Below are 26,609 nucleotides of genomic sequence, written 5' to 3'. Positions count from 1 at the left end.
CTGTAAACGTCTTAAAAAGTCTTAAATTGAACTTGGCTTAAGCTGTAGGAACCCTGTTATAATATGTTTTCATAATCTATCATGTATCATAAACTTGGGCTTCACTTCTTTTATTTACTCTGATAACAGTAATTAGTTGTTAATCCACCACTGGTACTATAGGATTTCCTGTTTCCTGAACAGGTGATTGGCCGGTGGGCGGAGCCTTTTACTGGATTCAGATCAATCCTGTCCAGGGTTAAAGGAAAATTCTGGTCATTTTTGACCCCTAAATCGTTGTCCTGATGGTCACCCAGTGTTGCAAACAATCAGATATCTCTGGTCCATGACTGGAATCCTTAGAGACACCACTGAACTCATATAGTGTAGAGTAGAAACAGTATAAACTTTGTGTTTTTGCATGTAGCCACTCACCTCAGATAGCCCAACTCTGAAACATCCCAGAAAGACATTACTATCCCATCACAGAGAGAAACTAACACTTTGTCCTTGTTGTGATGATTTCTTTACAGAAATAAACGGTGGAGCAGTGCAGTGGTGATGTCCACAATATCTCTGACCGGTTATTTTAGTAAAGAAATCATCACAACAAGGACAAAGTGTTAGTTTCTCTCTGTGATGGGATAGTAATGTCTTTCTGGGATGTTTCAGAGTTGGGCTATCTGAGGTGAGTGGCTACATTCAAGAGTTGGTAACGTTAACGTTAAGTGAAGAAATTACCTATTTTCGGTAGCCTGTGACATGAGCTGAGACCCTCTCCTCATTGGTCAGCCCGTGAAGGCTGGTCAAAGGTGACGCAAATCAACGTGCACTGAGCGGGGAGTGTGACGTCAACTCAAAAAATGCAAAGATGGAGAAACTAAGTGGGAGCGCTACAGTCACAGGCAGGTGCAGGGTTTTCTGTGCGGTGCATAGACGGTGCAGCGCAGCGGCTCCGGTGGACAGTTTAACTTATAAGCGAGAGATAATCAGATATTTTGCTTATGCCCTCACTGCCCTATTGCCCAATTGCCCAATTGCCCATATGGTTAATCCGGCCTTGGTCATATGGACATGCAGTGCTGCACCGAGACCCCCTGTAACTCAGAGAAGCCACGGGGGACTCTGAAACTTCTCCCAGCCCTTAGTCCACATGAGGGTGCGTAGTTAGATAATGAGTGAAATTTCAATTTTGAGTGAACTATCCTTTTAAGTTTCCAACCAATGTTTATTCCTTTAGGTTGCATTACTGTAAAATTGTGTTACTGGCGGCCACTGTATTCTGCGTTGCATTGTGTGTTCAGAGACAGTTTTCCTTTTTCTTTTTTTTAAATCACAATATAGCTATTAGTATTCCACTAATAGCTACCTATTATATCACCACCTTCCTTTGGAATATGTAGCCTATTTTACCATCAGATTCCCAAGCCCAGTTAGAGACATATGTAAAGATATGAACTCATGTTTATGTTCTGGATATCCACATAATACAATCAGTCCATGTGATATAGAATAAATAAATAAATAAAATGTCCTTGGCCTAGTAGTGTAAAAATGATAGAGACAGACTGTCAAAGCCCTTAAACACACTTCCCACGCAAACCAAACATATGACACATACACATATATTCAGCACATTCCTGCACTCTAAACATGGCCTTAATTAACGCTAGATCACTAACAAATAAGACCTTCATGCTAAATGATTTTCTTCTCCTCCCGTGAACTAGACATGATGTTTAGTTCCCCACGTACAAGTAGTAAAGGAGGTGGGATGGCATGTGTGTATAAATCCAGTTTGCACTGCCAACAGATTCACTCACGCTTGTTTTTAGACACTTTTTACGTCTTTCAAGCAGATTTTATTTTCACTCAAAAAAAATCTGACAGTGGAGCAAGTTTTTCTTTCTTATTACAGCACAAAAAACTTGCTTTCACTGGCAGATACTTATTTCAAGTGAAAATTTGTTAGAAACAAGTGAAAATGATCTAAAAACAAGTTAATTTTTTAGGTGATGAGTCTTATTTAAAGTGGAAAGAGATTACTTTTGACTAGAAATGAGACATTTTCACAAGAAATAAGACAAATATTCTTGGAAAGATTTAGAGTTTTTGCAGTGCACATGTCCCAACTGGACACTCAACATGAAAATGATGGTAATCACTAGAGACATTAGGATATGTCATTAAAACATAATTAAGCTGATTGATTGATTGATTGATTGATTGATTGATTGATTGATTGATTGATTGATTGATTGATTTATTGATTGATTGGTTGGTTGATTGATTGATTGATTGATTGATTGATTGATTGATTGATTGATTGATTGATTGATTGATTGATTGATTGATTGATTGATTAAAACACTTCTCACATGTTTTTTGGAGTCATGTCCTGCCAATAATACAGTAATCTGTCTCTGCAGATTCAGATGTCTTGTTTTTCCTACTGGACGGCTGTAAAACTGCAACTAAATCAGCATCTCAGCCAAATACCACCTTTTGAAACAAGTTACACTTTTAACACTTTATTAGTTAGTTAGTTTCAAATTTAAAGTTTTATTACACCTGAATTAAATTCAATTGTTGATGAAGCATGAAGCTTCTTCCCTCCAGGGATCAGTGAAGCTGAAGGTCAGAAGGTGAAGTTTCCTGCTCCACCAGCAGAGGACGCCACGGCTCAGGGAGACACTGACCATCTGTAAATGACATCCAGTAAAAAAATAAAGTTTTAATTTAACAAAAATAAATGAATAACAGAACTTGTCAAATGGTTCAACCACAAAAGAATAATCTATATTAAATAGTTGATCTAGGCTACCTAAAGTGGATTTAATTTAATGGAAAAAAATATATAATTTCTTCTGAAAACATTACAATGAAATAGATTTTTGTTGTTGTTTTTAAATTCCAATGCATTTTGGCATCACTGAACAGGACTTATCCTGAAAACAAAAAGCTTTTTTTGATGTAAAATCTGTTAAGAAACGGAGTGTTTCATTGCAAAGAGTGAATGACATTTATTCCACATTTGAGTATAGAGTGAGAAACACAACAAACCAGTCAAGTTATCTGTTTCATTTCATTCTATCTCTTCTTTGATTAGCACATTGTTCTGTATTATATATTTTTTGCTTGAGTAAGCGTCTTTGAGAACTTGTAAAAGTGTGTTATACATAAAATGTATTATTTATTATAGATAAACTTAAGTGAACTTCAATAGAAAAACAGTGTGAGGGAAATAATAATATGCAAATGTCCCTGAGCAGAGAGAGAAGCCCCTGCTGCAGCCCGCAGATCAGGGCGTGGCGGTCACCCTGCTGGTGAAATTAAAGAACTAATCAGAACAAACTCATTCAGACTGTATAGCTCAACATGGTTAAACTAGAAATATTACACTGTGTCAGAGCCAGAAGTTCTCTGACTGTGTAACTAAAGGGCGTTTCAGGTGAAAAAAGAAAAACTACGTCATTTACAGATACAAAATACGGTAAAACATATTAAAGTGCCCAGGTTTCTATTACAAAGATTTTAAAATATTTCCTAAGATTTAATTTAATGCATTTAAATGAAATAAGATACATTAAAATAAAGAAAAGTTAACTAACTAAAGTAAATAAATAACCAGCTTCAAGTAGGCCTACAGTGTCCTGCTATTGAGAATGAAGACAACTTAAAGGGATAGTATCATTTTTTTAAAAGTGTGGTTGTATGATCTCCAAATAGCCCCTAAGTACTTTAATTGCAGTAGAAGACTCTCTGCACTCCTCCCGTTAGCAACGCCAGCCCATAATAGCCCTGCCCAGAGATTTACAACATACAGTGTTGTGAACAGAGACAAAGAAACGGCCTATTTTCACGGCCTAAAAGAGGTTTTACCTGAAAAAAAATACACAATACATATAAAAAATTATATTATAGTGAACAATGGAACTGTGTATTTTTTTTCAGGTAAAACCTCTTTTAGGCCGTGAAAATAGGCCGTTTCTTTGGGTCTGTTCACAACACTGTATGTTGTAAATCTCTGGGCAGGGCTATTATGGGCTGGTGTTGCTAACGGGAGGAGTGCAGAGAGTCTTCTACTGCAATTAAAGTACTTAGGGGCTATTTGTAGATCATACAACCCCACTTTAAAAAAAATGCTACTATCCCTTTAAGTTATGAGAGATATTTAAAAAGTTTATTTAAACACAGATGGATAAAATTATATTTCACATTAATTAAACAGTTTATTGTCTCTGTTGGACAACAACATGTTGATGTTCTCTGGTCCACCTCAGTCCAGCAGGTGGCGCCGTCGAGCTGTGGACTGAGTCTGCAGCTGCATCCTGTCAGCTTTTTACTGAGTCTTATTCTAAAGTTGTTATTAATCTTCCAGATTTATATTGGACCAGATTTTAACGTCTGACTTCACTCAGTTGACGTATTTAAATCTTTATGTTCTGTGGCCTCGGTTGTTTCCAGAAACCAGCAGCTGTTGAAATAAAGTGAAGCCACAGCTGGAGGTTTACATCCAACACAAATGTTCTTTTCATATTTTGGAGTTGTTGGAGTTTTAGAAAGAATTTTATTTTGTCTTTGATTTCTGTAAAGGTTTTCCAGAGTATTTCCTCTTAGCATTGAGTTATGACTGAGTTCAAACTTGCATATATTGATTTCTAACTCTCATAGGGATCCTAAAGTTTCCACAGATATTACAGTAATAGTATCAAGCTAAACCTTTAGTGTAGTATAAAATGATGCACAGGACAGAATTCAACACCTGTAATCAAACATTTACATATTCATAGAGTCTGTCTGTTTTTACTTTTAGGTACTGTGGTCAGTGGTTTGATTTTATCTCATCTTTCATTCAGTCATATTTTGAATGCAGAGTCTTTATTTGTACCCACATACAGCCTATACACTGATGATTTATGGATATGGTATCATATGTAAAAAATGGTATCATATGTAAAAAATTTGCATACATAAATGTTGGTTTGCTAAGTTCTCCCCCTCATGGTCGGCTCTTAAAAATGAGCTCTCTCTGTTTCAAAGATGTCTGAAAAAAATAGATAATGCCCAAGCTAAGAAACTGTATACACTTATGGAAATGCTTCAATTGTGATGAACCCCTTGTATTTTTTATTTGTATTTTATTTATTTTTTCCTTTTGATTACTTCTTTTATTTATTTCATGTATTAATCTTTATACTCTCTATAGGCTCTGGTACTCAGCCTTTATAGAAAATATTTTTGATTTCCTATGTAATGCAGGTGTGATTTTTCTTTCACTGTGATTTGATTTGCACATATGGACAGAAATTAGTATGTCATTGTATTTGTTCTTCATGTTTACATGTTTAATAAAGAAAGTTAAAAAAAAAAAAAAAAAAGAAAGAAAAAAGCACCATGTTATTATTTCTCTTGGGTTAACTTCCTACATTTCCCATGAAGCAACGCGGGATGGGCGGTGAAGGTGGGCAGAGCTCTGCTGCTGCTGCTGCTGCTCGGAGGTGACGGTGACGGGGCTGTGTGAGTGTGTGTGTGTCAGTCAGTGTGTGTCAGTCAGTGTGTGTTAGTGTGTTAGTGTGGTTGTTGCTCGGTCGGAGGAGAAGTTGACTCTACGGCGGCTGCTCCGGGTGTGGCTTCAAACGGCTCCAAACGTGACAAACCTCAACGTGGAGACGCAGCGAGAGGATCAGAAGAACTACACACACAGAAGAAGGAGAAGAAGGGATTATTAACTCATTAACTAACCAACTAATAACTAATAATTAACTATTAACTAACTGAGACAGAGAGACTGGGAGCTGCGCCAACAGCTGGATACTTTTTGTTTTTGTTTCTTTTCCCGATGTTCGGACTTGGAGGAAGGACGGACTGAAGCGCACACACACACATACACATACACACATATACACACACGGACAAGGACACACACAGAAAGTTTCCTTTGACCTGTTTTCTCTTCGCTCTCTGGATTAAAACACAACAAGTTGGACGAAACCTGCGGAAACAGAGCGAAGGAGGAATAAACGGTTCTGCTGGTTGGCTGGTGCGTAAAGTGCGTAAAGGGGAAGTTGTGTTGACTGCAACTTGCGCCGTGTTGTGTTGCGTCGCTGCTGCAGCTCTGAGGCTCAGGGCTTCGGTACCGGTGTTGTGAAGGAGTTGTGTAGTTGTATTAGTTCTCCTCGGTGTCGCCCAGCCAGCAGCAGACCTGAAGCGCGCTCTGGGAACCATGGGCTGCACGGTGAGTCAGGAAGACAAAGCCGCGGCGGAGCGGAGCAAGATGATCGACAAGAACCTGCGAGAGGACGGAGAGAAGGCGGCCAGGGAGGTCAAGCTGCTGCTGCTGGGTCAGTAACACACACACACACACACACACACACACACACACACACACACACACACACACACACACACACACACACACACACACACACACACACACACACACACTGATCACACCAACATCCAGCTGTGCGTTTGACTTCACCACTAGTTTATACAGTAGCTACACTGCAAAAACTCCAAGAATATTTGTCTAATTTATAGTCAAAACTAATCTCTTTCCACTTTAAATAAGACTCATCACATACAAATTAACTTGTTTTTATATAATATAATATATAATCCACACAAGAAAGAAAATCTTGCTCCACTATCAGTATCAATTTTAAATGAAAATGTGCTTGAAATAAGTAAAAGAAAGTGTCTAAAAATAAGCTACAAGTCTAATTTAAGTATAATGAGATTTGTTTTGAAATTAGAAATTACATTTTGACTAGAAATAAGACAAATATTATTCTTGGTAAGATCTTTCCAAGAATATTTGTCTTATTTCTTGTCAAAATGTCTCATTTCTAGTCAAAACTAATCTCTTTCCACTTAAAATAAGACTCATCACCTAAAAATGAATGATTTCATTTGTTTCAAACAAATTTACAATTGAAATAAGTAGAAAAAAAAAATAAGAAAGAAAGACTTGCCCCACTAACAGATTTTTCTACTTATTTCAAGTGAAAATCTGCTTGAAAGAAGTAAAAAGTGTCTAAAAACAAGCTGCTTTTTATGTATAACTATATAGCCTATGTATATGTATAAATATATTTTTAGTTTTAGTTATAATTAGATTTGTTTTGACTAGAAATGAGACAAATATTCTTGGTGAGATTTTGAGTTTTTGCAGTGTAAGAGGCAAACTGTGTGTGTGTATGCATGTGCAATCAGTGTGGGAGTGCAATCAGTGTGTGTGTGTGTTCAGCGCGTGTGTGTGTGTGCAATCAGAGTGTGTGTGTGTGTGTAGTAGCCTAGTGACCTGTGTTTCCCGGTTTTGACCGAGGCCTCGGCTCCTCTGGTTCTGGTTCTGGAGCTCCATCGTGTTTCCTCCTCTGCTCTCTAACGTGGCAGCAGATGGACCAGTGTGTGTCTGTGTGTGTGTGTTTGTGCTTGTGTGTGTTTGTGTGTGTGTGTGGTTCCCAGTAAACCACACACACACACACACATGATTTGTTTGGGATGTTTGTGTGAAGGTTTGGAGCAGAACATTCAGACTGTAGAGAGGGTTGAGCTCTGGTTCTGGTGCTGTTGGTTCTGGTGTTTGGACTGGTTTCACACACACACACACACACACACACACACACACACACACACACACACACACACACACACACACACACACACACACACACACACACACACACACACACAGTCTGGTTGATAATGAGTGGGCTGCTGTTTGGACAGAGGGTGAACAGCCCTGACTGTTCCCAGCACTGACCACAACACACACACACACACACACACACGCACACGCACACGCACACGCACACGCACACGCACACGCACACGCACACGCACACACACACACACACACACACACACACACACAGAGGCAGAACTACTGTTACGATACTTTAAACTTGAGTTTCCTTCTTGTATTGGAGCGATCAGAGAGTCTTCAGGTTCCTGAACGCCTCACAGCTCCAGTGATGAGTTCAGGTTCAGTCCAGATGTTCGGATGTTAATTAGCAGTGTGCCAAAAAATCAATTCACACAAGAATCACAATTCTCATTGAATGTGATTCAGAATCGATATAAAATGTCCAAAAATAGATTTAAAAAAATAAAACAATGAAACAAATCTGCTGCTGTCGGCCTCCAAATCCTTAGAATTTAAAAGGCAGCATGTTTAACTGCACTATTTATTTAATAAAGAGGCACTTTTAATTTTGTTATTTAAGCAATATGTGATATTGCTTTTATGCAACAGTTTCAACAATTTCATCTAAGCATGGATAAATGTTTAAAACTCAATAAATGTGAAAAAGACACTTCAGTCATTCTGTCTTGTAGCAGACTGGAGTAGATCATGAGGATCCTTTGCACAACGATAGACTGAAGCAGAAATCATTAGGAATCAAATCCTTTTGAATCGAAAATCGACTTTGAATTGAATCGTAGCCCCAAAAATCAAAATCAAATCTAATCGTGAGATAGTAAAAGATTCCCACTCATGAACTCCCATTCAGAGTGTAGTTAGTGTAGTTAGTGTTATTGGACGTATCAACCTCCTCTGGTGCAGCTGGTGATGCGTTCAGGGCCGCGCGGTGAAGCTCAGAGGTGACAGAGCATTAGCCGCTGCTGCACCCCGCTGCTCTGGAATGAGCTACTGTACCCTTGAATGTTAGACAGGCAGCTTCCTCGCTTCCTGTTTTTAAATCTCTTTTACTGTAATAACACACTTTTACTCTCTTGCTTTTAACTCACCTTCATTTAATTTTTTATCTGTCACTCCCTATAAAAGCACCTGCAGTGAGCTGGTCTGTTTGTCTGTTTTTAAAGTGACTTTGTGTTTATGTGCTTATGTCTTTTACCTTCATCTTTATTATGTCCCAATGTAAAGCACTTTGGCTTCCCCTGTGGTTTTTTAAATGTGCTATATAAATAAAGCTGATTGATTGATTGATTGTGACAGTGACAGCTTGTCACCTGACAGACACAGAGCAGAAAGTTCTGGTGGGACCGGGTCGGCTCGGGTCGGGTCGGGTCGGGTCGGGGGGCGGGGGGGCGCTGGGTCTTTGAAGAGCGGCTGGTTCCTCTGGTTCCTGGTCTGGAGCTAATTGCACAGTGAGCTCGGCCTGAACAGCAGCTCCCAGATCAGTAATTACAGCTGCTGCTGTGTGTGAGGGCTGAGCTGAATTACAGGAGAGCAGACGACTCGCTGTGATGTCACGACCCCTTCACTGTCGCCTGGAAAACTGGAGGAGGAGGAGGAATGATGAAGCTCAGAGGTTTAGCACTGTGTGTTATACTGATAGAGCCACAGCGATTAATCGATTAATCGAACAATAATTGATTATTATATTAAATCAGAAGTAAGCGATCCGGTGGTTTTGTCTAACTTCCTGTCAGCAGATGGAGTTAGCAGCCCCCGCCCTCGTCCCTACGTCACCACATTCACGCGCATCCCTTGGCTGCACACACAGAGAGGACTGCCCCTTTATGCCGTTCTCTCTCCTCATTGGATAAAGGTTGTAGGATACAAGGAAAGTTTTCTCCTGGGCTCAGAGCAGAGCAGAGTGACTGACAGACCCGTGTTTCAGACCAAACACTCTATAGAAGTGATTGCTGTCGGAAGATAGAACTATTTAAGACTTATATTAACACAAACATATCGCTTACTTCTGCTTTAATCCCCAACTATTCTGATAATCTAATAATCAGTTTGAGTCGGTTTTTTTTAAAGAAAAAAAGTCCAACTTCTCTGATTTCAGCTTCTTAAATGTGAATATTTCTGGTTTCTTTGTTCCTTCAACATTTTTTTTTTTTTTTTTACATTGTATTGACCAAACAACTAATATTTAGGTGATGAGTCTTATTTAAAGTGGAAAGAGATTAGTTTTGTCTAGAAATGAGACATTTTGACAAGAAATAAGACAAATATTCTTGGAAAGATTTAGAGTTTATGCAGTGTGACGGCTGCAGCTGGACATTCTCTGCTTCTGTATAGTGTTAGATATTTATATATATATATAAAGGATTATTGATGGGGTTGTGTTGGTTGTTGTGCAGCCAGAGCTCGGTGTGTGTCTGTGTGTGTGTGTGTTGAGCAGCAGCAGCAGCGTTGTGTTTAGAGACAGAGGTGTGACGTCCTTCAGAGGTGTTACATCTCACCTGCAGCTTTGTTCTCCAGCGCTGGAACAGCTGAGACAAGTCACACTGCTTCCTTCATCACACGTCTTCATCTCATGTCTTCATGTCCTCACGTCGGCTTCAGGCTGCAGGACGTGGCTCAGGCTGAATTCTGGGTTTGTGCAGAGGAAGTGGAAGCACAGAGATCTTCATCAGATCTTCATCTTGTATGATCTGTGGTGGTGAACCTGTGGCTTGCACTGCAAAAACTCTAAACCTTTCCAAGAATATTTGACTGATTTCTTGTCAAAATGTCTCATTTCTAGTCAAAACTAATCTCTTTCCACTTAAAATAAGACTCATCACCTAAAAATTAACTTGTTTTTAGATCATTTTCACTTGAAATAAGTAGAAAAATCTGCCAGTGAAAGCAGGTTTTTTTGTGCTTGTAATAAGAAAGAAAAACTTGCTCCACTATCAGATTTTTCTACTTATTTCAACTGAAAATCTGCTTGAAAGAAGTAAAAAGTGTCTAAAAACAAGCTGCTTTTTAATGTGATGAGTCTTATTTTAAATAGAATGAGATTAGTTTTGACTAGAAATAAGACAAATATTCTCAGTAAGATGTAGAGTTGTTGCATTGTGCAGCAGCGTTGGAGCAGCTTTGTGTTGTTGTTGCTGCAGAAAGTCATTAGTTAATGTGTCAGAGACTTGACACTGTCGAGGCTTAAACTCTCATTAACAAGAAGCACTCATTCATTCACAGCCTCTAATCTCCTCTACGTCCACACCACAACACTTTTCACTCTTCTGTCCTCTCCTCTCCTCTTCTCTCTCTTCTCTTCTCTCCGCTCCTCTCTTTTCTTTTAGTTTTTCATTTTTCTGCTCAGCACAAACGAGAGTTCCTTTTGGCAGCAGCTCAACTTCCACTGTGAGAACAGAACAGCAGTCTGACTGCTAGTAGGAAATATCTCTGCATGATTCACTGCTGGCATGCACGTACACACTCAGACACACACACGTACACACACACACACACTCACTCACACACACACACACGTACACACACACACACACACACGTACACACACGTACACACACTCACTCTTCAGTATTAATTGTACATAAACACATTTGCTCAGAGCTTGACAGGCAATTCCGTTATGTAAATACACTGGTGTGGTGAATGCATGCAGCCTGGGGACATCGTCTACTTCCTGCACACACACACACACTCACACACACTCTCTCTCACACACACACAAATACACAGTCACACACACATATAGATGTCTAGAAACGTTTGAGTGTAAAATATGCAAATGAGCAGCGTGGTGGTGGAGGTGAGTGTGAGGTGGTGGTGGTGATGAATGGAGGGAAACAGACAGTTTTATTGGAGCGGAGCTGAGAAACGCTGATGGTGTTTCTACTGGAGCAGCAACTGGTGTGTGTGTGTGTGTGTGTGTGTGTGTGTGTGTGTGTGTGTGTGTGTGTGTGTGTGTGTGTGTGTGTGTGTGTGTGTGTGTGTGTGTGTGTGTGTGTGTGTGTGTGTGTGTGTGTGTGTGTGTGTGTGTGTGTGTGTGGTGAGCAGCTGAGGTAACAGCGCTGTTCTTCACCTGCATTGAGCACAGAGGAAACGTGTTTTACATCATGATGTAGTAAGTCTGTAACTGCTGCTTCATGACTCGAATCACACACACGCATGCACACACACAAACACACACACACACACACACACACACACACACACACACACACACACACACACACACACACACACACACACACACACACACACACACACAGCTCCTCATGCAGCTTCATGCAGCAGCTTCCTCCTGCATGAAGCTGCATGAAGCTTCTGGGTGAAGCAGCTTCCTGCAGCAGCAGTTTCATGCATGAAGCTGCTGCTGCAGGAAGCTGCTTCACCCAGAAGAAGCTGCTGCTCAAGAAGACTTTATTGTCATTGTACAATTGTACAACGAGATTCTGTCAGCACTTCTCAGATTTGCAATCAATCAATCAAACAATCAAACAGTCAATCAGACAGTTAAAGGTCGTTGAAGATTGGAGATTCTGGAAAAACTGTTTCTCCAAAGTCCCAGCCCCGTTCCTCAGACGTCTCTCTGAAGCCGTCACCTCTCTGCACATTACCAGAGCTACATGTACATTTCTGCGGATGTAGGTGAAGACTGTGGTTGCACAAGCGGGAGGGAGAGAGCTTGATTGGTTGTAGACAGAACTAGACATGAAGGCATCTGATTGGTCAGAGTTGTGTCCTGCAGCTGCCACAGAGCTCTGATTATTATCCTTTCTTTTTCTGAATAAATAATGTATTGACTGCTCTCAGGATAGAAGGACCATTTCACCCAGTAGGATTAGCAGGATTACCAACCATAACTTTATAAAATAAGACCATTAAATGACAAATAAGACAAATATAAAAGTACCAGCAGATAGCAGCTTCCTGCAGCAGTGTGAGGCCGACATCGTGCCGACGCCGTGCCGACATCGTGCCGACATCGTGCCGAGCCTGCAGCTGCTTCTCTTCATGATCACAGCGTCGTTGGTCAGAGCTGAAGTGAAGCAGCAGCAGCAGCTTCATGATGTTCAGGCTGCAGGAGAAGAAACAGACTCACAACACATTATCTTTATGATTCTCTGTGTGATGTTGGCACGGCGACCCGGACAGCGTTTCTCTGTAACGCGGCTCAGTGTCATGAACCAACTGTGACTTTTTATAAACCCACGGACAAAAACGAAAAAAAACTAAAGCACATGATACGAAGCCGTCGTTTTCTCTTCCTCTTTCCCTCTGGTCTCTGCTGAGCTGCGTGAGGACGGACACTCATCCTGAAGCTGTGAAGCTGTGAAGCTGTGGTCAGAGAGGAGGGAAACACTGGACTTCCCCCCAGCACAGGAGCAGACATTGTTTTATATGTATATTATGTATATATGTAATGTATGTGTATATAGGGAGGATGAGCTGAGTCAGGGGTGTCAAACTCATTTTAGTTCAGGGGCCACATTCAGCGCAATTTGATCTCAAGTGGGCCAGACCAGGTAAAATAAGAGCATAATAACCTATAAATAACAAGAACTCTAAACTTTTCTTTTTGTTCTAGTGCAAACAAGTACATTATTAAGATATTAGAGTAATTAGTATAGTAATAGTAATTAGACCAGATATATTTACAGTATATTATTTATCCTTTGACAAAAAATATTATGAACAAACAAATTTCCTGAGAAAAACATGTGCATTTTCAGCGATATTATGCCTCTTCTGTCTTTAATATGATTTTCATACTTGGCAAATTCATCCCGTGGGCCAGATTGGACCCTCTGGCGGGCCGGTTTTGGTCCACGGGCCGCATGTTTGACACCCCTGAGCTGAGTGGATGTTCTAATATTCTGTTTCTACAGAGACTCAGTCCAGCTGGATGAGAAGCTGAGAGCTGCTGGTTCAGACCGACCCGTGTGTTGGTCTCTATCAGTGTTAGTGAAACCGGAGCTCAGAGCCGCTGAGCTCAGAAATAGATTGTTTTCCTGGAAGTGTAGAAGTTGTTGCTGTGGAAGCGTCCAGCTGATCCACCTGAGTCTCTGACGGAGCAGAAACCAAACACACACAGAGTCTGCAGCCAGGTCTCATTCTACCAGGCTGTGTGTGTGAAGGTTGGAGGAAGTGGTGCAGACACAGTGAAGTAGTATTGATCTCCTCTGATCTCCTCTCCATACGACTGAAGGTTTCTCATCTTCAGGCTGAAACATCTGAACAGAAACGTTGTGTTCTCACTTTTTATTCTGCGTTTGGACAGACAAGCTTTTTTTTGGGAGGAAATCTGTGTCATACGGTTACGCAAAAGTTTGTGTAATGTGAAGTTGTATGGACGCCAAACATACAACGTTACCACACAGAGTTGTTTTAGAGGGAAATTCATGTAAAACCACTGATGCACGTTGCCTTCAGGGACAGTTTTTCATCAACAGTCTCTGAATTTCCCTCTAAAACAACTCTGTGTGGTAACGTTGTGTTATTATCTCATAGCGTGGTGAATGTGCAGCTCACAACTTGTCCACCAGAGCGTTGTGGAGTTGTTGGATTGTGTATTTGATGAGTTTGATGAGGGAAACCAAGAAATCCCATAATGAGCCTCCGTAGCGTAGCTCTGAGCAGCTCACGGCTCTGCTCCGCCGTTCTAAAAACAGCTTGCACCGACAATTAAAGGTAACGAACCTACTGCTATGACTATAGGGATTATGGCGATGGGACAATTTGACAAAATGTTGAACTATCCCTTTCCACTCTGGAGGCTGGTTTCACTTTTTAAAAAATGTTTTTAAGCCCCAAAAACGCTGTTGACCTCTAAACTAAAGGCACATCCCATAAAACACTGTGTCGTTGTCATGTAAACGGAGCTTCAGTCTGTTGTTTTACTACTGGTGATGACCTCCTCTGTCTGATTAGAGTCAGTGGCAGAGCTCTGTGGACGACAGGTCAGTGTGTGTGTGTGTGTGTGTGTGTGTGTGTGTGTGTGTGTGTGTGTGTGTGTGTGTGTGTGTGTGTGTGTGTGTGTGTGTGTGTGTGTGTGTGTGTGTGTGTGTGTGTGTGTGTGTGTGTGTGTGTGTGTGTGTGTGTTGATGCTCTGAAGTTAAAGGCTGGTTCCTGCAGACAGAGAGAGTCCACAGGGAGCTGCTCCTCCTCCTGTTTCTCCTGCAGCAGCAGCACAGATCAATATGGACTGGCCAGACTGAGTGTGTAGTGTGTAGTGTGTGTGTTGTGTATGTAGTGTGACATTATCATGTGACACACAGGAACGACTTTATTCTCGTAATTTACGACTTTATTCTCGAAGTCTGTGTGTTTTTCTTTTCTCAATGTGGCCCTAATACTCCGTCATAATAATATAATATATTGTATTATAAAACGTAAAGGTGAAATCCTGCGATCTGATTGGTTGTTAACCGTGGTATAATGAGCATATACCACGGCTACTATTCTAAAGCCTTATCACAGCGTAGGCTATCACTCCGCCTCAGGCAGTGTTGCCAACTCCTCAGTAAGCAAAGTCGCTATTGGCTGTCGTAAAAGTCGCAGTGGAGGCAGCTCCGTGACACTACTGTGTGTAGGCTGACTACCAGTGAGTGCTCGCGGCAGCGCCGCTGCTCGTTGGAAACAGCTGTGATAACGTGATTTCAGGTCCAGAAACGTTTGTAATATCGCAGGAAAAAGTCGCTAGATTTGTCGCTGGTCGCTTTTGACAAAAAAAGTCACCAAGAGGGGTTGGAAAGTCGCCAGATTTAGCGACAAAGTCGCCAAGTTGGCAACACTGGCCTCAGGCACGTATGACCGGTATGAATGGAAGTTGTTGTCATGTATCCATGACAACGGACTGTTGCAGTCCGTAGCAAAAGACAGCTGATGTTTTTACGATGTTAAAAATGTAGTAAAGTAGTGTAATTGACATGTTGAAGGTGAACTTTGACCTCCAGAGGGTTAACAATGGTAGAGGGGACTGAGCAGTGACAGAGCTACTTGGAGCTAACGTCTGGAGAGGTGGGAACAGCTTTTTATTCTGCTTGAAGAAAACTACATGAAATTGATTGCGTATTCCTCTTTCATATTGTCATTATTGGTAACCGTTTTATAAAAGCAATATATCGCAATATAGCAATATATTGCTTAAATATACTATAATATAATATAGGCTAATGTAGCTATAGGAGCTGTGTTCTCCTTCATGTGAGATTAGTCTCCTCCTCCTCCTGTGGAGCTGTTTGTTTCTACTGCTCTTCTGAAAATACACAATTCACTCCATAAGTTCACGACACCCCCCCTTTACACACACACACACACACACACACACACACACACACACACACACACACACACACACACACACACACACACACACACACACACACACACACCCCTCCACACACACACACACACACACACACACACACACACACACACACACACACACACACACACACACACACACACACACACACACACACACACACACACACACACACACACACATCAACAGAAAAGTCAGAGTTCCTCTCTCTATATTGTTGTTTGTACGTTGAAGTGCCTGTAGGGAGTAGAGGGGGGGGGGGGGTAGCTTTCATTGTCTGAGCCTGTCATTAAATCATCATTAAATACACACAGCTACAGTAAAACCATTACCCCCCCCCCCCCCCCCCTCCCTCCAGTCCATTTCCTTCTTCTTGCCGTTATAGGAAATGAGCTCAGTCCACTTCCTCTCCGTCCTCATCAGGTCTTCCTGTCTTTCCTGTCATCAGCTCCCCAGGGCCCTGACCCCCCCACTACTACCCCCCCACACACTACTACCCCCTACACCCCCCCAACCACCACCACTCTCTGCTCTGAGGCTGTTCAGCACATGAACATGTTGAAACCAGCAGCACAGAGACAAAGGCCCCTCCCTCCCTCGTAGTCGTAGTAGAGTCGTAGTGGAGCTGCTGCAGGACTCAGAGATCAACCACTGATCTCAGCTCTGCACTGACTGTTAGTACTGTTTAGGGTTGCAAAATTTCCAGTAAATTTCCGGAAACTTTCCACAGGATTTATGGGAATTATGGGAATTTATGGGAATTATTGGGAATTTATGGGAATTAACTAGAAATTGGGGGTAATTTAAACAAGCTGTATCATATCCAAACATATATATGTAAGTATTTTGTTTTGTCATAAGCAGACATCCGTGCAAAATAATACAATTAAAAGGGCTTTTCAAGTTTTGATTCTTGTTTGAACAATCAGTTCTTCTACTGAACAAGAAAAACATGAATGTTGAGTAAAATAACTAACGCCGCCGAATCGCGGTTTATGGTTTATGGTCGGAACTACGACGGTATCTGATCGTCTTCCAACCTCCGACTTTCATTCTTGATCAATGAAAACATTTTTGGCAAATGTTTTCGCTTTCGTCCGTCTTACGCCGGTCCAATTATTTCACTGTGCGCACGGAGGCTCATGGGAAATGTAGTGAAAACACTTCACTTTCAAAAACCAACCTTCAATTTTGTACATTTCTGATTTATTCCCGTTTATTCCCATATATTCCCGTTTATTCCCGTTAATTCCCATGGAAAGTTTCTTGGCTGGCAGCTTGTTGAAGCATCTTTTTGAGGATTATGTTATTATAACAACATAATAACCTATAAATAATGACAACTATAAACCTCTCCCTTTGTTTTAGCGCAGGGGAAATACATTATTAAGATGTTTTACATTCAATAAATTATCCTTACAAAACATATGATGAACAACTAGAAAAATATGTGCAGTTTCAGCAGCATTGTTCCCTCTTCTGTCTTCTATGTAACATTCAACTGCATGTTTGACTTAGACTATAGATAGTTGTGTTGTAGTAGGAATACTGAAATATTAATGCGTTTTAAATGGGTGTACTGTGTATCACGTAGACAACAGCAGTGGGCTGCAGCTGCTGCAGGACTCACTCTGCTTCTTGGCTGTAATGTTTGGGTGGTTGTTCTGCAGCAGAATTAATATGGGATGGAGAAGAAGCTGAACATGTGAAAGGCCTGAACCTGTATCTGCACAGGTGATAGTGAAGCTGTCAGTCAGGAAGAAGATCTCCGCTGTGAGACCACCAGAGTCTGAGGAGCAGGTGGAGCAGGTGAGGGCCTAGTTAGGCTGATAGATGGTTTAGATGGTTGCGATGTCCCACTGGGTGGAGGTGTGCTTGTCTCTGCAGGAGGTGATAATAACGATGTGACGGCTGAGTTAATGTCAGGACACTGAACTGAGGTCAGATCTGAACTCTGAACAGAAACACACTGGACCGGCATATGGTGCCGTGGACATGGACGGTCTGTGGCGTTTGAACGCACCTCGAACACACAAAGCCACCGCGTGATTATTCTTTTAGTCGTTTATTTCCAAAGCAGGTAAAAAACATAGAAAAACGTGATTTCATATTGATAATAAATTCCAAAAAAGAACGAAACAACCATCGAATCAACAAATTGAGTAACTTAAAAGTAGTAAACAATAGTTGTGGTCCAAAACTATATGCAACTACAGTCTCTCCACCTGTCCAACACTGTTCTGACTTACTCCCGAGTCCCGCCTTCTACAAAAAGTCAAGCCAAGTGAAATTATATAAACATAACTGATGTGTGTGCAACAAATAAAAATTGTGGTTTAAATACTTTAAATGGCTACAACATTTCCAGTATTCAATTTGACTATCAAATATCAAATATTATACAATCTGTATCTAATTAGCACAATAAACACCAGCTAATCATTAGTTACATTCCAACCTCCGGTTTAATGTTCAACCAAGTCCCTTTGTGTGTGTGTGTGTGTGTGTGTGTGTGTGTGTCCTTGTGAATTATTATAATAATTATTATTATTTAGTCTTAGCCAGTCCTGTTTTCTTCTTCAGTCTCATTCTGTGAAACCTGAGCTAGATGTTGCAGTCAGTGACATCACACACGCACACACACTGACAGACACACACACACACACACACACACACACACACACACACACACACACACACACACACACACACACACACACACACACACACATGAAGCAGGTCAGCAGGAAGCTGTAGGTGTGTGAGGTGAAGCTGCAGCTCCGTGGTCACATGACCGCTCAGCATGTCATCGGCCTCTTATATACATGTATTGATCAGAGTGTGTAGTTCCACCTCTGTGTGTGTGTGTGTGTGTGTGTGTGTCTGTGTCTGTGTCTGTGTGTGTATGTGTGTCTTATATCCTGCTGATATGTAATAATAATAATACAATCCACTGAGAAACTGATCAATGCAGAAACACGAGACTCAGAGACACACAGGAAGCAGAATCTGGATGTTCTCATATTTTTCTATAAATGGGTTAATGTGGTTGGTTGAACTTGACACAGATTATTATGTCACATATCGAACAGACCAGTCGACTCTCTCAACATGTCTGCTGGCTGGTGGCTGGTTGCTAAGTGTGTTGTTGCTGCGGAGGGAGCTGCTGCTGCTGCTGCTGATGTCATTTCCTGTTTGGGCAGCCAGCATCTCCATCTGTCACTTCCTCTTTCAGCGGCGGCTCAGAGAAAAGAGAAAAGAGAAGTCTCTGCTGCTGCTGCATTGCAAAAACTCTAAATCTGTCCAAGAATATTTGTCTCATTTCTTGTCAAAATGTCTCATTTCTAGTCTAAACTAACCTCTTTCCACTTAAAATAAGACTCATCACCTAAAAATGAACTTGTTTTTAGATCATTTTCACTTGTTTCAAACTAAATTTCACTTGAAATAAGTAGAAAAATCTGCCAGTGAAAGCAGGTTTTTTGTGTTTGTAATAAGGAAGAAAAACTTGCTCCACTATCAGATTTTTCTACTTATTTCAAGTGAAAATCTGCTTGAAAGAAGTAAAAAGTGTCTAAAAACAAGCTGCTTTTTATGTGATGAGTCTTATTTTAAGTAGAATGAGATTTGTTCTGACTAGAAATGACATTTTGACTAGAAATAAGACAAATATTCTAGGTAAGATATTTGAGTTTTTGCAGTGTGGTTTGTCTTTGTTCAGGCTGGTGGAGGAAACCAGCACACCCATCCTGTCTTTGGGGCTCTGGCACTGATCCTGAGTCAGTGTCTGACCGAGGTTACAGAGGGAGGGAGAGCCGAGATCCACTGACACTCGTCTGTGCTGCGTTCACTGACCAGCACACTGCAAAAACTCTACATCTTACAAAGAATATTTGTCTTATTTCTAGTCAAAACAAATCTCATTCTACTTAAAATAAGACTCATCACATTAAAAAGCAGCTTGTTTTTAGACACTTTTTACTTCTCTTAAGCAGATTTTCACTTGAAATAAGTAGAAAAATCTGAAAAAAAAATTTCTTCCTTATTACAAGCACAAAAAACTTGGTTTCACTGGCAGATTTTTCTACTTATTTCAAGTGAAAATTTGTTTGAAACAAGTGAAAATGATCTAAAAACAAGTTCATTTCTAGGTGATGAGTCTTATTTTAAGTGGAAAGAGTTTAGTTTTGACTAGAAATGAGACATTTTGACAAGAAATAAGACAAATATTCTTGGAAAGATTTTGAGTTTTTGCAGTGCAGCAGCACAGTGAGTGGGAACGGCGCTGATGGGAATAACATCGTTAGAGAATAAACAACCTTACTAACGGCGCTTCTTTTTTCACTTAAAGGTTAATAGTTCAACATTTTGTCAAATTGGCCCATTGCCATAACCCCTATAGTCATAGCAGTAGGTTTGTTACCTTTAATTGTCGGTGCAAGCTGTTTTTAGAACGGTGGAGCAGAGCTGTGAGCTGCTCAGAGCTACGCTACGGAGGCTCATTATGGGATTTCTTGGTTTCCCTCATCAAACTCATCAAATACACAATCCAACAACTCCACAACGCTCTGGTGGACAAGTTGTGAGCTGCACATTCACCACACTATGAGATAATAACACAACGTTACCACACAGAGTTGTTTTAGAGGGAAATGCAGAGACTGTTGATGAAAAACTGTCCCTGAAGGCAACGTGCATCAGTGGTTTTACATGAATTTACCTCAAATGTCTTGTTTTGTCCACAAACCAAAGAGAGACTCAGTTTATTGTCATAAAGGAGCAAAGAAACCAGAAATATTCACATTTAAGAAGCTGCAATCAGAGAATCTGGACTTTTAATTTAATAATCTTTTAATTTAATAATCGATTATTGTTCGATTAATCAATTAATTGTTGCAGAATTGCCTAGTTTTTATTTAGTCTTAGTTGTAGTTTTTATTTAGTCTTAGTTGTAGTTGTTCAGGTTTTAGGAGAAAGCCTCTGTCAGACCTCTGAAGATGAACTTGGTCCCTTTTAGTTGCATCCATCCCATAATGTTCCCATCAGTCCTCATCAGGTTCCATTAATTCTCCAAGTCGTCCCATGTTGAGCTGTGGCGTTTTCTTTTTCAACATAAAAAACCCAAGAACACAACCAGAGAGATCAAATCCAGGTAAACGTGACAATTATATATCTGAGCATTTTTTAAAATAATAACTCAGTTAGGGAAAGTAACAAGTAACTATAACGGATTACTTTCTAAAAGCGACGTTGCCCAACAACGCTGGTGAACAGTGCTGTTGTGTGAACGCAGCCTCGAGCCAGCTGAGACTTTTGGAAAGAATGCTGCAGAGCCATAAATATGTTCCTACTCTGCTCTTTTCTTTTTTCTTTTTTCCACCCAACGAGAAACAAAGTGTGGAAGCAGCAGAAGAGTTTAAATCTGTGAGAGTCTGGACATGAAAGAGGAACTCAGCTCAGCTCCATGTGTCCCTTGTCTCTAGTTCTGGTTAAATCAATGACTTGTAACTAGTTCCAGGGAGAATGGAGCTTCTCTTGGCTGAAAACCAACCTACACTGCAAAAACTCAAAATCTTTCCAAGAATATTTGTCTTCTTTCTTGTCAAAATGTCTCATTTCTAGTCTAAACTAATCCTTTTCCACTTAAAATAAGACTCATCACCTAAAAATTAGCTTGTTTTTAGATCATTTTCACTTGTTTCAAACCAATTTTCAATTGAAATAAGTAGAAAAATCTGCCAGTGAAAGCATGTGCTTGTAACAAGACAGAAAAACTTGCTCCACTATCAGATTTTTCTACTTATTTCAAGTGAAAATCTGCTTGAAATAAGTGAAAAGTGTCTAAAAACAAGCTGCTTTTTAAATGTGATGAGTCTTATTTTAAGTATAATTAGATTTATTTTGACTAGAAATGAGACATTTTGACTAGAAATAAGACAAATATTCTTGGTAAGATTTTTCATTTTTGCAGTGTAAATAACCTTATCCACCACTCCATGGATTGATTTCTCACCGGCTTCGTTGGAAACAGATGCACATGGAGGAGAGGAGGGTTAGAGACACAGAGGAGGAGAGTTCAGGGTTAATAAACATAAAGTCTGTTAGTGTGTCAGACGGTTATGTTTCAGTGTTTGACTGTGTGAACTAGTCTGAGACTCGGTGACGTAGCTGCATGTTGAGACGAGCTGCTGCTTGTGCTGAGTGTCAGACGCTGCAGATAAAACACTTAATATCACAACACAACATGACACAACACAACAGTTAGTGATGGTGTGTGAGGTCTCAACATTTCCAGAGAAGCTCAATGAAGTGAGGACGAGTTTCCTCTGAAACCTCGACTCACAAACACAACAGAAGGCTGGCAGTGTTTCATATTATACACTGTATATTAGGGTTGTACAGCCAGTGCATTATTTGTATTCGGATTTGGATTCGGGCTTTTAAAAAAAAACTTTGTATTCGTATTCGGGAAGAAACTGGAAGTGGGCACACTGACTTCAGCCGAGCTAGTGCTACGCCGAGCTAGCCGGCTAACTTCCGCTTTAGCTCTGGGCTAACTAGAACGGGAATAAAATAATAAATTGTGACACTCAAAAACATTATCCACCGTTTTATAGCCGCTAGCTTCTTTTCCCATTATCGTCTATATGAGAAAAATGCTAAGTTGTTGAACGGTGACCCTGGAAGTATTGGTCATAGATATATAGCCTATACTGACTAGATGCCGCCTTCTGCTTCTCAGCGTACGTCAATAGCGCCGCCATCTTGGTCCGGGGGTTCTGACCATAGACATATAAACGTCTGACCAGCAGTCAGACCCTTGTAGAACAAATTTCAGTGTATTTATGCATGTGGGTGTGTGTCTGAGTCTGTAAGTGTATGTTTAATAGCCTACATAAAAACTTAAACTTACATTTTTTTGTTGTTGTTGTATCATAAATATATGTCTGACATTTATAATAAACCAAACAGCTTGAAAATTGGTTGAATATTCAGTGAGTTGTGGTGATGTTAATGGTTGATAGACGTCTGCCTCTGTTGACTAGTGCAGGAAGTAGACACGGCTTCCCCCTGACCAAGATGGCCGCCGCGTTGACGTATTCCACTCAATAGAGTTGCCTAGGAACGCGGCATCTAGTAAGTATATATATCTATGGTATCGATGAGCACTTCCTGTCTACTGTGATGCAATGCATGCTGGGAGTTGCTGTTTCTTAGCAACCCTAACGTGAACTACTCTACTGGTGTTGTGCTTCTATGGCAGCGCAGCAACGTTAAGCTGCGTTAGCGCCACCTACTGTTGGAGTGTGAACCAGAACCAGCTGGTTATGTTGCTGTTGCTGATCCAAACGGTTCTTTTTCTTTAGAAAAAAGCTCCCGAGTAATGAGGAGAAACTTCGGACAGAAAAACTATTCGGGATCAAAGCGTTATTCGTGTACTTCCGTATTTGGGTTCGGCTACAACCCTAATAAATATATATACAGTATGCTATAATTATAGTAGCCTATTATATTGGCTGAGGTGAGTTTTATTGGGTCGAGCGTCGTTAAAAACACCTGAGTTTTTATGGAGGAGGAGAAAACGCTGAGTCAGATAACCAGACCTGTTGGCAACCTGTGTGTGTGTCTGTCTGTGTGTGTGTGTGAAACCTTATTTCATTAACTCTCTGTGACTGTGGATCAGTTTCCTACTTGTCAGAGTCTCGGCTCATCAGAGGGAAACTCCCAGATCACTCACTCTGTTGGTTCCTTCCAAACAACTGGTTTCTATGAAACATGTCACACTGATAACAACACAAAGCTCTGAGTCGATGCAACAAGTCACACACACTCACACTCTGTTTTCAGAGGATTTAGGAGAATGTGAATGTAATCAGAGGATAATTAGCTGTGGACTTGAAATCCCGTTAAAATAACAGAGTGCAGCTCAGTGCTGGATATTACACTTCTTCTCCTTCTGCTTCTGCTCTTTCCACTTAAATAAGTCAACGTGCAGCGACTGAGCCAACGGCTCGAGGAGCTCTGAGCTCCGCACTGTCGACAAGTGTGAGGGAGCCGGAGGTTAGGAAAACTAATAAGTGGAGCAGATGATGGTCTCATCCACATTATTAAGAATTCCTTCCCACACACACACACACACACACACACACACACACACACACACACACACACACACACACACACACACACACACACACACACACACACACACACACACACACACACACAGAGAGAGAGAGAGAGAGAGTTCATGGTGGTTCACTCACACTGATGGTGTAATCACTGTCATTATGAAACATCAGAGGCACAGCACGGTTTATAATACTATAATTAAAGACAGTTTATAATACTATAATATAGAACATTAAAGACATAGGACAGTTTATAATACTGTATATAATATAGAGCAGAAAAAAAGTGGTAAAATTTCTCCCAAAAAAAGTAAAAAAAAACTAGAAAAAGTGGTAAAATTAAAAAAAAAAAACTTGTAGAAAAAAGTGGTGAAATTTCTCAAAAAAGTAAAAAAAAAAAAAAAAAAAAAAAACTAGAAAAAAGTGGTAAAATTTCTCAAAAAAGTAAAAAAAAAAAAAAAAAAAAAAAACTAGAAAAAAGTGGTCAAATAAAATAAAAAAAACTTAAAAAAAAAAATCTAGAAAAAGTGGTAAAAAAAACAAAACGTGATAGACAAAGTGGTAAAAACCCCACGTTGAGACCCACCGCCATAGACGACAGCCTGACCTCCAGGACATGTTGTTGCCTGTTTGACTGTTTGGTCGTCTTATCAGTGTCGCCACATCCTCAACACCTGATTGGTTGATGGTTGGTTTTTTGTTTTGTTTTATTTAAAGTCGGTAACATGACTTCATCTCACAGATTTCATCGTCTTCTATCCTCATGTCCACTGCTGCTGCTGCTGCAGGGACTCGAACCTCGATCACATCCAGTCTGTGGTTCAGTTCTGTCCTTGTGTCTCTTCACCTTGTCTCAGTCCAGTCTGTCTCTCTCCGTCTGTCTATCTCTCCATCTATCTATCTCTCTCTCTGTCTGTCTGTCTCTCTCTCTATCTGTCTGTCTGTCTGTCTCATTCACACTTTCTCTATGTCTGATGTCTTAATGAGCTGCTGCTGCTGCTGCTGCTGCTGCTGCTGCCGGTGTTAACCGTGGTTCTGTTGTAAGGTGACCTGGTGTCAGACCACCACTGATGCCCCCGGGGCGGATCACTGAACTATAATTACCCCTGTAACTCACTGTCTGTAACGCAGCTTAATGATTGGCTACGATGAGCTTTGTTTTGCTAAAAGCTGCAGCTTCAGCTCCGTATTAGACTGAATGAGCCTTTTATTGCTGTGGATTATAAAAACATTGTGTCCTGTGTTTGTGCTGCTGAACAAAGAGATCACAGTCACATCGCTGTGGTTACGGCCAATTAAAGCAAAGATACTGGTTTATACTTCATGTAGGCTAGAGTTAAACTATTAATAATAGTTATAATAGTGACATATTCACCGTTTACAGTCTAATATCTCTTTTTCTTCTTTCTTACATCTGAGCTTCACCTCAGCGGTCATGTTGTTCATTGATTATCAGCTGATTGATTACGGTTGCTATGACACTGATAGCAGTAATAGAGCTGTCTGTGTAATATCCTGTTCGCTGTCGACTGCTTTACATCCAGTAATATGGAATTATATTATTATTATTGTATCAAATCAATCAACAAAACCTCTTCTATGTCAAACAGAAATAAGAGCTTGAGAAAGAATAAACCTGAATTTAAGAGAGAAAAAACCAAAACATATTTATCAAAGTAATTGAAGGACCAATAGATTTGTTTTTCTCTCTTAAATTCAGGTTTATTCTTTCTCAAGCTCTTATTTCTGTTTGACATTGAAGAGGTTTTGTTTGGATTGATTAACTCCTGATTTATGAATGAACTGTGACCAGCTGCTGTCAGTGAAACGTATTCCACTTATTCCACTTTCAGTTTTCAGTCGGTCTCCTTAAAGCAGATATCAGCTTCACGGCCGTTTCGGCTAATGCTGCGTTCAAGGCAGGCTTTTGAAACCGTAAGTTACAGCTTCAAGTCACAACTACGACTTGGTAGCGTTCCAGGTAACCCGTAGCTCGTGTTTTTACCATCCTGTTGTCTGTGAAAGTTCCCTATAACGGCCACTCGTAACTTCCGACCCGTGAACTCGTACCAGATCGAACTGGTATGACTTCACAGGAAGGAAAAACACAAAGTACGAGTTTCTTTGAACGCACCATGAGTTAGCAGCCCCCGCCCTTGTCAGGCATCAATTGGTCCTCGTGCTACGTCACCACATTCACGCGCATCCCTTGGCTGCACACACAGCCCTTCATGCCGTTCTCTCTCCTCATTGGATAACACTTGTATCCCACAAGGAAAATTTTCTCCTCGGGTTACAGCAGAGCAGAGTGACGGAGAGACTCGTGTTCCGGTCGAAACACTCTATGTAAGTGATTGCTGACGGAAAATATGACTAATTAGGACTTATATTAACAAAAACATCTCCTTTAACTCAGGGAAGCAGTGTTGATCTGTGAAATCTGTGAACCTGCATGGGGAGTTGACCACTGCAGCCAGAAACTAAATAAATCAGGGCAGAGACACAGAGTGGA

The 26,609-nt window shown here is 40.7% G+C and overlaps 1 protein-coding gene and 1 long non-coding RNA gene across 2 annotated transcripts in view; one reads left to right on the top strand and one right to left on the bottom strand.

The window, feature by feature from the left end:
• LOC310986485 overlaps positions 1–26,609 on the bottom strand; it is a 252,456-nt gene that overhangs the window by 116,862 nt on the left and 108,985 nt on the right. The gene's annotated exons all lie outside the window — the stretch shown is intronic.
• The window catches only part of LOC310986472 (guanine nucleotide-binding protein G(i) subunit alpha-2-like), a 94,121-nt gene continuing 73,052 nt past the window's right edge, over positions 5,541–26,609 (top strand). The window contains exon 1 of the mRNA XM_083972402.1: positions 5,541–6,323. Within this exon, the coding sequence (XP_083828528.1) occupies positions 6,206–6,323 (118 nt within the window). The 5' untranslated portion in view covers positions 5,541–6,205. The remainder of the gene's footprint in view (positions 6,324–26,609) is intronic.

This window comes from Trachurus trachurus, assembly GCF_905171665.1.
Source record: "Trachurus trachurus genome assembly, chromosome: 5".
Classification (NCBI taxonomy): Eukaryota; Metazoa; Chordata; class Actinopteri; order Carangiformes; family Carangidae; genus Trachurus; species Trachurus trachurus.
Note: the sequence above shows the minus strand (reverse complement) of the source record. Positions and strands in the feature narration are given on the sequence as shown.